Source organism: Petromyzon marinus, chromosome 19 (assembly GCF_048934315.1).
Source record: "Petromyzon marinus isolate PM22_M1 ecotype Great Lakes invasive population chromosome 19, UKy_Petmar_22M1.pri1.0, whole genome shotgun sequence".
In the NCBI taxonomy this organism is placed as follows: Eukaryota; Metazoa; Chordata; class Hyperoartia; order Petromyzontiformes; family Petromyzontidae; genus Petromyzon; species Petromyzon marinus.
In genome coordinates, this window is record NC_133685.1 from 8,745,007 (window position 1) to 8,758,062 (window position 13,056).

The 13,056-nt window shown below is 48.9% G+C and overlaps 1 protein-coding gene across 1 annotated transcript; it reads left to right on the forward strand.

Annotated features, from left to right (window-relative positions):
* Positions 1–591: 591 nt before the first annotated feature.
* On the forward strand, positions 592–12,303 carry PJVK (pejvakin). The gene is made up of 6 exons (XM_076068135.1): positions 592–1,796; positions 4,034–4,238; positions 5,038–5,203; positions 7,197–7,320; positions 8,509–8,667; positions 10,049–12,303. Exons 1-6 carry the CDS (start codon positions 1,586–1,588, stop codon positions 10,411–10,413), a joined length of 1,230 nt encoding a protein of 409 aa, XP_075924250.1. The 5' UTR covers positions 592–1,585; the 3' UTR covers positions 10,414–12,303.
* The last annotated feature ends 753 nt before the right edge of the window (positions 12,304–13,056 follow it).

Genomic DNA, 13,056 nt, shown 5'->3' on the forward strand with positions numbered 1-13,056 from the left:
ACTCACCCACACACCCACTCACCCCCCCACCCACTCACCCCCCTACCCACTCACCCCCCTACCCCTCTACCCACTCACCCACACACCCACTCACCCCCCCACCCACTCACCCCCCTACCCACTCACCCCCCCCTACCCCTCTACCCACTCACCCACACACCCACTCACCCCCCTACCCACTCACCCCCCTACCCCTCTACCCACTCACCCACACACCCACTCACCCCCCTACCCCCTACCCCTCTACCCACTCACCCACACACCCACTCACCCCCTACCCACTCACCCCACACACCCACTCACCCCCCCACCCCCCTACCCACTCACCCCACACATCCACTCACCCCCCCACCCACCCACTCACCCCACCCACAACCCCCACTCACCCACCCCCCGCCCCCACTCACCACCCACTCACCCCCACCCACTTATCCACCCCCACTCACCACCCCCACTCAACCCCCCCACCCGCTCACCCCCCCCCACCCACTCACCCCACCCACCCCCCGCCCCCACTCACCACCCACTCACCACCCCACCCACTAAGCCCCCACCCACCAGGTCACAAACCTGATACTGACCAGCGTGTTGAAGTATGGTCAAATAACACCCGTGACTGATGACGACATGTCGTGGGCCCTTTATTGAACGGTGGATTGTAAAATGGGCTAAAGTTATTACGAGGTGATTTTTTTTGTACACGTTAACAACACGTGTGCGTTTTGTGTGAGTTTATACTTTACCGATTTAGTGTGTGTTTATAACACAGGCCCGCAGGGACACCTAAAACGTGAAAACATAACAAAATAGCGTCGTAGTGTGAACGTGCCAATTACTTCGGATTCTAAGATGTCACTCGTCGCAGTGGCACACGTGAGAAGCTTTCACCCATTCATTATTCAAAGAGTCTCTCTGCCGTGGTGTCAAATGACCTCTGAATTGGAGTGCTGGGTGGCGCGCGTACCCATAGCAAGGACCCAGGCCGAACACAAACCCACACCTCGCTCACACAGCCTCCTGCAGTTGGCCTCGGTGTTATTGCATTGTTGGGGAGCATGTAGACACCGATAAGGGGGCCTTCACATCTTCCGTGAGACCATCAATGCTCGGGCTTGGCCGGTGGTGACTCGGTGGCTGCCGCAGATCTGCGTAGTTTGAGATCGAGAGCCTGAGCCTTGTGGGAATAGGAGTCGCCTCTTGTACAGGCGTCATCCTTGACCTGTGAACCCCACACGGTTTACCCCGTATTCTTGTACAGGGAAATTGAGTTTTCAGGTCCGTACGGCGTGTACAGCCGTTTCGATACGGGCAACAACTAAAATAGTCCGTGTTTGTCCCTTGTGATGGGACTTTGTAGGATGAACGTTGAGATTTATAAGGGGCACGGGGGGTGACCAATAAGGTCTGAATTGTTCCGTAATAATCTAGGGCACTGATAAGGTGCGTCCTTTGGGTGCATGAAACTTCAACGTACATAGGGCGTATTGTTACGCACCAGCCATTCATTCGCTCTGTAAGCGCCGCGTCTTCCCTTGAACGAACGGAGAGGTTTTGGGGTGGGTTAGGTCGGGGTTGGGGGTCTGAGATGTTCGCCGCAGCCACCCAAAACTTCGTGACTCAAGTTGGCAGCAACGGGCGTCTGGTGGCTGTGCCGAGCTTGAACGAGGCCGACCGGTACCACCCGCTCAACCTCGTCACCAAGAAGAGACGCGCCTGGCTCTGGCAGAAGGCCAAGCACTCGTCCACGTCCTTCGCCCTCAAGGACATTTTGGTTGGGGAGAAGGACATCGACATTGGTAGGTTTGGTGCGGTTCGGATTGATGCCGGAGAAGTTTTGTGTTTTTTTCCGTGCGACGGGAGCGTTGGGTCAAGCGCGTGACCTCTTGCAACAACGTTGGCATATTCTTAGCTCTTTCGGTAAAGTCACGTTGAAGGGAAACAATAAAATAATAATAAAAATATATAAAACAATAAAAATTCTCACGACGTTTCGACCATAACACAAACGGTCATCAACAACTCGTTTTCACACCTGATGATGACCGTTTGTCTTGTGGTCGAAACGTCGTGAGCATTTTTATTGTTTTATATATATTTTATTATTTTATTGTTTCCCTTCAACGTGACTTTACCGAAAGAGCTAAGAATATGAATTACTGCAGTCACGAAAGCTTTAAATCAAAATTTTAACGTTGGCATAAATACTGCTGCTCTTGCAGCCACGCTGTTCGCACATGCGAATATAATATATGAGCAAAAAATAACATTTGTAATTAATACTGCCTTGTAACAGACACATGTAAATAATACTCATTACACTGCAAGTGAAAATACGTACCCGATGTTAAATAATTACATCAAATTGGGCGCAATTATTACTCAATTTGAGTCGGTGGTTTACATAAAAACAACCCGAGGCTCTGTGGCATTGCACACGCGCAGTATGGACTGGTGGTGATGTGAGATGCAGAAACTAACAGACGGTGCAGCCTACAGGCACGGGAGGTGCCTTGCTGCTTCATTCATTCCATGCTTACAAAATAGACACAAGCAGTGCCTTCTCATTTTCATTTCCGTGCAAAAGGAACTGGGTATTCACAGCATTCTGCCCGTGGGACATTAGTGGGGTTTTTTTAAGCACGGGAGATGAAAGAGGATTGTCATATTTCTTGAACGGTACACCCTCGCGTGTATGAGTGTTTTAGACAAACATGCAAACTGGAACTTTCAATAATTTGTTTTTAAAAAAAAATCCTGAAGGTCCTGAGTCTGTGACAAGTGCAATTATTGTTCTATTCTGTATCGGTTACGTAACATGCATGATATGAAGGGGAGACTATGGTCACAATCGTACCTTTTGCTGTCGAGGAGTCATATTTTGTGTGTTTTTATTATGATTACCGTTCTTTCTAGCCCCCACGTGCTTTTCTGTCTGATGAGCTTCTACAGAAAGTGTTTGAATGCGTTAGCAGGCAATGCTGGTTGTGCTGTGAGGGCAAGATTAAGGAGAAGTCTCTGCCGGAAATCGCATGTGTGTCTGCACCCGTGAAGACCAGTGTTAGTTTTATGAGCCAAATTAATTAAGAAAGTATTAATCAACAACTCGTTTTATACCACTATCTACTAAAGACCACAGTCAAACTGAATATGAGATGAAATTAACAAATGAAGACACGCTCTAAGATAATTTTGTAGCTTTATTAGAGACCTCAATGCACCGTTGAAGACCAAAAAATGACAACAACAAAAGTTTAGCTGGCTGCCCGGCTGGCTAGCGTGTGGGTGACATCACCACTCCACGTCTGCGTGATGACCTCACGCACACGTCACAGCATTGAGCCGGGTTCGTGCGTGTAAACGTCACGCCTTCCCCCTCCACCCACCCACCCTCCACCTCGGCCGTGCATTCCACGCAAACGCGCAGGCACTGCTGGTGTATACGGTATATTAAAAACAATTGTTCACTGGTTGGCTGACCTGAGACAATGTCGGGAGACGAATTGCCCACCTAATAACAAGTAGAGCGATTTTTTTCGAATTTGGTAAAAAAATATATGATTCAAGAGCCACAACGCATGTGAATATGAGACGGTCCTTAACCTTTTCGCGTTCACAGATGACTGCAAGTTGCAGGGTGGGTCCCATTCACAACTAACTCTCCGAACGTGCAAGCGGTTAGCGTTAATTTTATTTAGAGAGGCATAGCGCAATTGTGTTCAAACACATTGTACTCACCGCAGAGAACTGGAGCAACACAACTGCACTCTGTGGGAGCCTCGCTACCGATAAAGGTATTTAGTTTTTTCCTACGGTTCCGATGACTGACGTGTACGTACGTCATCGGTTCTGATGACTTGCGTGCACGTACGTCATCGGAGCGGATGAATAAATAACGTCACGAAGCAATCCTTGAAAGAGCTGCATGAACCGCAGGTTGCCCTCCCCCGGACTGAGACGACGACTAAAACGAAACCCGCAAGCTTGCCATCGTCGACTCGCCTAAAACCCTGACCACGACGAGTGTACTGCGCAGACGTGACGTCGTACCAGCTGGTGAACTACGAGGACGAGTCGGACGGTGCGCCGGGCCGTCGCGAGCGCCACGGCTCCGAGGGCGTGCTGGCCGGCGTGGGCTTCAGCGTGGCGCGCTCCGAGAACGTCGCGGTGCACGCGTCCCTGGGCATCGTCACAAAACACGAGCTCGACGTGCCTCTCCTCCTCCGCCTCTTGCGCAACAGGTGCCACGCCACCGCCACCCCTCTCCCTGCCCCGTCGATCAACGCCGGTCTCCAATGACCGCGCATGAAATAACCATCGCGGTACATTTGGTGGCGCAATCAATTTGGCTGGCCGGGTTTCTCCGATGTGAGAGCGCTGAGCTTGGCACCGCTGGGAATCTTATCGTTCGATTCGAGGCAGCCGTCTGTTATTAAAACGGCTATCAGGTATAGTGAGTTGGTGGTTCTCATACCGGTCACGAATGACCGCACGAAAAAAATCCCACCATGTAAAATTTGGTTATGCACCCAATATGGATGAATTCTAACTTTCGAGACTGAAAATATCAGTTTAACTATCATGCCATGACAATTGATTCTCATATACGTTGAACTTCTTTTGCACCGTACGTAGCCAACCGGGCTCATCGGAGGTACGGGCGAATGACAACAAACCAAACATATGAAGCAGCTCTGGCAGAGTCAGTGAGAAAGTGCTACCACCGAATGTGTGGACCAGAGTACACTTATAGGGATCTCAGAGGCAGCTCTGTAATATTCGCTTCATTGAGCTATTCTTTAACTTGAGGAATCGCACTCCGTTGTCAGAGATTTGTTATGACATGGATACTTTGCGTCATGACTTGAGCAAAACCGATTGAAATCATTTAGACGCTCATTACTTTGTTTATAATTGAATCCTGGCCGGCCGGCTTAGAAACCTGAACAAATGAACGAATGAAGCACAAAAACAGTGCAAGTGAAACATGAAAAGTTTGCCTACAGGCCCTTGGCCACCGCTGTGCCGTGTCGCCTGCAGGAGGGTGGACGTGGAGCACTGGCTGGTGCGGCAGACTCGCGCCAGCGGCCGGGCCGTGCTGTGCATCGTGGCCGAGAGCATCCGCACGACGAGGCAATGCTCCCTCGCCGTGCGCACCTCCCTCGAGCAGAAGCTGCGGGTGCACAGCCACCGGAGCCGAGCGAGGGTACGCGTCCCCCCCCCCCTCCCCCCCCCCCGGCTCAAGCGCGCCTCTAACCCGGTCATGGCTGTCGGGTTTTTTCCCGGGTCCACACCGCATGTCGTTCGGCGTGATGCCCGATGTTTGTTGTTCGTAGTTGTAACGTTCTGATCCTGTGCCCCCCGCTACTGGACATCTGTGAGAAAATAATCAGAATCAGATCAGAATAGTTACTTACTCTGGAGGTATCGGATGAGCTATAAAGCTCCTTTTCACAGATGTCCAGTAAGTGCGAGTAAGAATATTACAACAGCAAACAGTACAAAAGCACGACGGCAGTGCAAAGTACAAGAAAGTCAAACAAATCACCCAAAAACATACGAATTAAACCAAATCATTCCCATCCTACCAGGCAAAGGCCGCTGAGGCATTAACTTATTTTTCAGAAGCAATCTGGCTGCAAATGAAAGCTCAACAAAGTGGCCTACTATGTGGACATTTATAGCAGCAAAATTATCAAAATAATCTGAATGCATGTTTCTAAATGTGGAGGGGAAAATCCACGCGACCACAAGGAAGACATCAAAACTCCATATATATATAGGCATCATGGATCGAACCCACAACCTCCTGCATATCAGGCAATAGAGTTAACATCTCGCCACCAGTATCTAGCTTGATTCTCACCTGAATTTTAAGAATGGTAGGCAAAAACTTCACGAAGGAATTAAACATCTTGTTAGAACAAAGAAAGGTGTCATCTCCCAGGGTTCTCACTGAATTAATGAAATAATGGGTTGTATCTCATTACAACTCTTCAGGCTAATATTACGAGGTAAATTTATACGGAAGAATGTTAAAAAGAGGCAGCTTCTTGTTCACATTCAAGGGCAAGTGCGCATCTGCACTTTGGATAAACGCACAGCGGCTAGTTTTATATGTCTGCTTGCATGTTGCCCAGTGTGTATGTTAATTCACATGATAGTGCGCTGTTTTTGAGTTGTACGCCTTTTGGCGTCTTCTGGTCCAACACCAATGGAGACTAGGCTCTAAGAAAAGCCGTCTCGGGTGTGGACCAATCAAATTCAAGGACAGTGCATATTATTATCAGAGTTGTCTTTTTTGTTTGCATTTTGACTGCTTGTGTTGTGGTTATTGCAAACATGATGCCTTGAATAAAGGTGTCAGTTTTTGTGCCAGTTAAAAGGGTAAAACCTATTTCTATGATCAGTTCTGTCTGATTGGCGGTAAGGTGTTGACGTTGAGTGGGATTTTTCTGAGTGTGCATTGTTTAGATTTAAGTCTTCATATTGTAGAACACTGTCACGCTGAATGTTCCAATTTGTAACCCTTTTCAAATTTCCCACTGGTATATTTTTAGTTTTCAATTATACGATGCGGTGTGATTTCAGATAGCGTTGTGTTTTTCTGTATCCCCCTCCCCCGGGGTCACCCATGTAAAAAGAGCGGTTTAGCTCATGGGCCCTACCCCAGGTGAACAAAACTAAATACATAAGCATGTACATTTCATCTCAGGGCTCCCGTTGCAGGAGTAAAAACCATTGCCCAATCGGGAGGGAAATTTAGTTTACCTCACTTTTTCTCTTACATTATACATAAATCGTGAGCCTTAATTTTTACCCAATAAAAACAAAAGCACCTCGATAGGTATCGCCATCGTTTTGGATTTACAATTGAGTTTTGCATGCGAATAAATGTCATTTGTTTCGAAAGAAAAACGGTTGGAAATTTGATGCATATGCCCTTATCCTACCCGCAGCGTTGACATCTCAGCACTCTGACCTCCGAGAGATCTGGCCACCTGCAAAAAGGCTCTCTCTCTACTCGATCACCACGCGCGCTACGATTGCGTAATGTTTATGCGCTTGTTGTCGTGTGGTCGCTCGCAAAAGGTATTTAAAAGTCCTTTAGGGCCCTCGGTAAGGAAGAGCTTTCCCCACTCCCGGATGAGAATAGCGGCCCCGGCTGAGCGGCTTCGCTGCGTGCGTGCGGCGCGCAGGGAAGGGCAGCGGAGGAGGGCGTCCGTCAGGGGAAGGGTCGCGACAAGACCATCGTCATCCCCGCCCACACCACGGTCGCCTTCAGCGTCTTCGAGCTCTACATCCGCTTGGACGGATCCTTCGGTGGCTGCACACGCACGCACGCACGCACATTTTACTTCCACGACTTATTTATCCAGGAGAGCCACGCCGAGTCGTAGCACTCTTTTTCAGAGGGAGGGTCCTGCCGCTACGTTGGGTTTTTATTTCAGGCAATTAAGGATGCGTTGTGTTAATTATGCCTCGTGGGAGGAAACCGGAATACCCGGAAAAAACTGATGCGAGCGAGGGGGCAACACTCTATCCCCGTACAAATGGAAAAAGGTGCCGATTAGTCCACTTGCTGTACTTCCTTCTCCTGACGAGCCAGGGTATGGCACCTCGACGCCCATGGGGAGTTTCACAACATTATTTGAACCAGTCCGGGGCTTCCCCTAGGTCGACTCAGCCTCAAATGAGTAGTGTACCTGCTGTGGTGTCTAAACATCTGCCACTGGGGAGACAAAGGCGGTTAGGCGTGGTGCTGGCCACCCACCCCCTCGGGTGCCGTGTTGACCTTCATAGGTGCTGCTCGCGAACAGCAATTGCCCCAACAGTCTGTTAAGGCTAACGAAACAACTTTTCATTTTACCAGGTAAGGCCCACTGAGCTAGAGAGCACCTCCAATTATCACCGTTTGCTACGTATGGTGCGAAAGAAGTTCAACATATATAGAAGCGACCTGGCCACAAATGATAGCCAAACGAAGTTGCTTATCATGTGGAAATTTATAGCGGCAAAATTATCTAAATGATCTTAATGCACGTTTCTAAATGTAGAGATCATCGATTGTCCAGCGGCTTCGGGGGTGGAGGGGGCGCCGAATTTTCAAACACGCCGATTAATCATTATTTAAAATAGCTTGTTTTTGCACATTCTTGTATGAAATTGTGTTTTTAGGTGCTGTGATGTGTTTTTGTATTTTAAATGTGTTTACTATGTGCAATTGGCATAAATAAACATACAAATAGACACAAATAACCTGTAAAAAAGGTACTGTATTTACTGTACCATACTTACACCTCCGATCCCAAACATTTGACACTGAAATTAAGCAGAGTTACTTTTTTTGTCAGACCGGGTTACAGCCTTTGGGGCGGTTTTTGCCGGATCGGCCCGGGACCGCCGGACAACGTTGGAAGCAGCCGGATAATCGATGATCAAAAAAATGTAGCAGCCGAATACTCTGAACAGTCTGAGCTGGGGGGAATGTTTGTCTTTGCCCCTACGAAGAGCTGTGCGTTGCTGCCGAGCTGCCGGGGGGGTTCGAGCGCGAAGAGACGCTGGGCGAGCGGCTTCGTCACCTCGTCGCCCGTCTGGCCGTGTGGCGTGGGAGCAGCAGCCCTTCTCGATCGCTCCGGGCCGCTCCAGAGGGCCGCACCTCCCCGTCCGGTAACGCGCAGTCATCCCATCAATCAGTCCCCCCGCCGCTCCCCTTCCACTTTACTCCCATACCTGATGCACAAAAATTGATTTTTTTTTTTTTAAAATGAATGAACAAAACTCTCCAGTAGTGCGCGACTGTGGTCATCCAGAACAGAGACCGTACAACAGATAACGAACGCAATGCCCCGATCCGTAAATACGAAGGAGACATCACAGCGATGATACACTCCGCTGCTTCTCCTGGACACGGTTATCTGGCTTGACCCACCTGAATGTGAAACTGTAGTTGTTCTGCATCCAAATCACCCGTGATGGAAGAAGAGAATCCCATGGCCACCCCCACCTGGAGTGTTCACATTTGCAAAGGTTGGCACACCGGACTTCCCCCCCCTCGCGGCAGTTGCAACAACGGTGCAGGTTTAATTTTCGGGGACACTTTTTGCCGGTATCAAGATGATTAAAAAATATATATAATAGGCTTTACCCTTTCCAGCAATAATACAGGAGAGTGTTAAGATGTTGAGACACCATTTGCAATGCATCAAGTCTGCATTGACCATGTAACTGCTCAGCCCGAGCTATTAATGCTTTGATATTTGCATTCCCTTTGTGCTGTTCGCCTTTTGGCGTCGTTCTTTGGTCTAACGCCGGTGGTGAGACAAGGCCATAGAGGAGGCTGTCTCTGGTGTAGGCCAATCAGTTTCAAGGACAATGTGTAACATTATCAATACATGTTTGTTTGTATGTTTTACCATAATCATGATGTGTGATTAATGCAGACTTGACACCTTGCAACGGGTGTCTATTTGGTGTCTGAACATCTTAACACCCTCCTGTAGTATTACCGGAAAGGTGCAATTTTCTTAAATCCACCAAGCCCCATTCACTGCTTCCACCACCAGCAGCAGCTCTGTCCACACCAAGCAGAGTGAATGGATGCGCCACGATTAGGAGATCGTCAGGTCGCGTGTGGAGATATACTTTATAGGAACTCCCCTCTTCCAAGACGTCTGGCCAATGTGGAAGAGGAGGCCAAAGTGCCACAATGGTGGGGGGGGGCTCTATAGAGCTCCTTCTAAGCCAAGGCCATTGTGCCACAGCAGTGGCGTGAGCAATGTCTCCACCTTCGGCCATTACGTTTGTTAACTCTGACATGTGAGCCGATTCATCCAAATCGCTGTCCAGCTCAGGCTTGGTTCGGTCCTCGGTCTTCAGGCGTGGAACGTGCTGGCCTCTGAAATTCTTCCATTTAGAATTCAACTCAAAGCTTTCTAACTTCGCAAGATATTTTTGTTAACTCAGTTTTGGGTATGGTTTTTTTTTTTCCACAAGTAAATAAACAACTCCAATCTCTCCTGCGTGGTGTCGGGGAAATCACGGGCAACAGACATGAAGGGGGGCTACCGGCCCTCCAGCCGCCGCAGCTCGACGGCGGACACCACCACCGTCGACTTCTACGAGCAGACGGCCACGCTGACCGATCTGTCGGGGCCCAGCGGTGTCGGGGCCAGCAGCACCAGCAACGTCGGCGGCCGCGGTGGCGGCTTCCCGCCGGAGGAGCCCGGAGCGCACCAGCGCGTCAACCTGCTCCACCAGGGCGTCTCCAAGGGCCCGTGCGCGCTCTGCGGCCTGGGCGCACGGCCCAGGGACACGGTGTACGGCTGCGTCGAGTGCGCGTGGGGAGGGCACAAGTACGTCAGGCTCCACGCAGTGCCCTGCTTCGACCTCTGGCACAGGAAGATGAAGAGTTGAACGTCGATTGCCCCCCCGTCTCTAACCCTGCCCCCCCCCCACCCCCCGCCTCGGGTTCTTGTTTTAGTGGTTGCCGAGTGACAGGGCCCCCCGTATTCATTCTCTAGGTTATAAGGTCGCGGGGCTCATCGCACACACTTAGGGTTTGCCACAAATGAACCGCCGATATCTTGCTGATATCGTCAAGGAGCATAAACCGTCACGTGAACTCCGGTCATCCTCGCAGCGGCGGCTTTTGGCTAACCCATCGAACTTAGGCGGTCACCGCATCGCGCGCAGTTTTACTCTGGTGAAAAATGGTGAAATCCGGTGAAAATCCCAGGTATTTGGTCGTATTCTGACAAAATATTGGTCGAAACAACTTTTGCCAACACACGAATGAGGACTTAATGTCTCTCATTCAGCCTTCTGTGCATTTAATTTCGGAATGCTGGAAACCACAGTTGCTACCTTGTGGTTTTGGCAGATACAGCCAGTGGCCAATTGCTGGGCATGGAGTGTGGGATATTGCCTGAGCAATAACCATACCGGGAGGTCAAATACACACTCACATTTATGATATTATTTAGATTCCTGTCTTATTTGAACCAGAAAAAAAATCGCTGATTGTCGGGACTTTCTGAGTTACAACTAGTGACGTGACATCATAAGCACGTGACAGAGGCCTCAGAACTCCGAGATACAAACCGAGGCCAGAGGCGCATTTCAGCCGAAGCCACTGACTGATGAGGTATCAAACCGTGCTGTAGGAACATGAGGTCGCAGCAGCAGCAACCGCCTACACATCAAAGACGAATAAAAACTGCCCACAGGCGTAGGCTATACTTTTGTACTTCAAATCCGTGTTTACAAAGTCCCCAAAGCACAGTGCCTACATATGTTCACGTAAAAGAAACACCGGACGGGATTCAGGATTCGCATTCACAGGAAACTGAAACTGCCTCGGCAACTCAAAGCTCCTCACATTAGATCTCAGTTTCGGCCTCGGGACTCTCTGATGGTGGTTTGACCCTGTACGGGCAAGGTGTACGCCAGCACCGGCCTGCGAGTGCGGATCAGTCTGCTAGTAGGGGAGCGACGTTACTTTGTGGGGGGGGGGGGTTCTCCCAATTCAGTAACAGTAGCGGATCATTTTTCAAATCTGCCTGAAAGTTTGGACCCTGGGGGAGGGGGGGGGGGTTTCTCCCAATTCAGTAACAGTAGCGGATCATTTTTCAAATCTGCCTGAAAGTTTGGACCGTAATACGACGGGATCTTTATCATCTCACTGCACAGCGGTATTTTTTCCCTGCTGTAATCTGTTGTAATCATCCGAGGTCAGGTATTCTGCCCAGCTTCTCGACCTGTGAACGCCGTTGATGCTCCGTGGCTGTAACGCCTTGTACTTCCCAAGCGGAGCGAGATGTCCCTGTAAATACTTGGCACCATTGTCGGTGTCTCCTGGCGAGGGCGATTTCTTCCCCAACGCTTTTTAGTCCGTGCCTGATGGATTTTAGTTTTCATCAGGTTCTGTCACGCACAGGGCTATGAGTGTCCAGGCCTGTGTATAAATTAAGCCTCTTGTTGAGTATGCTTGACTGCCTATGGAGCCCGAGGGATATGGCAGGGTTTTGATTCTGGCTTCCAATTACTGTAATCCAAGACGCACCGTTTCCTTTGATGCAGTTTCAGGTAAAAATTGGCTCATCGTGAATGTGTGGTTTCATGTGGTTTACAGAGGATCAGTTACCTACCTATTTGCCTGCCTACACCAACCTGCTTCATGACCTCTGTTGTCCATACTGTGTATCATGACTTTGCTGAAGGTTTTCTTTTAAGTTATTGATATTAGCAGATTTCTGTGCATGCATTTTGTATTCGCACCCTTTGAATTAAATCAACTTCAAATGGGCTTGACTTTTTTATTTTTATATTGGGCCCGTGTAGACATGAGCCAGAATGAAGATGTCATATTTATTGTTTTTTTTTTACACAGGAATCAAGCTTGCATCTAAAAATGCGACAGCATCGGTCTGATAGTGAGACACCTGTTAATTTACTGCGCCCGATTAAACACGATAAGTCTCATTCATGAATCATTGTGCTCTGATCATCATGCCATTGCATATTTCCATCACACGTAGATCAGAAGTTTAGATCACCTTGGACATCACCTCCGATTAGCCCCCGCACCTCCGATTAGCACGGATGGCTACGTACGGTGCGAATGTAGTTCAACATACATACTTATATAAGAGTTTCTGTGTTGAGTGATTGCATCATTTTCATTAACATCAAATGATCGGCACGTCTGTGACTTTCTTAAACACGCCTCAAAGTACTCCATCCAAATTTATAGCAGCAACCGACGCAAACCACCGAAAATCCCGAACAGCGCAAACCCAAGCGTGCAGATGAGCTGTGGGTAGACTTGGTCATTTGGTTCAGAACACGGACGTACACTTGCCTACAGGTGAAACTAAAGATACGTGCTTCACAGTCCGTTGTATAAGTGAGATGGTGCATTTGGTAATTGTCTCCCGAGGTAACCAGACAATTGTGGGAATCGAATAATGTAGTCGGCTTTTTAGACTAGCTGATTAAAAAAAAACAAGAATACACCATAACGTACAAATAATAGAATGCATTTTTCATGGGGAGTGG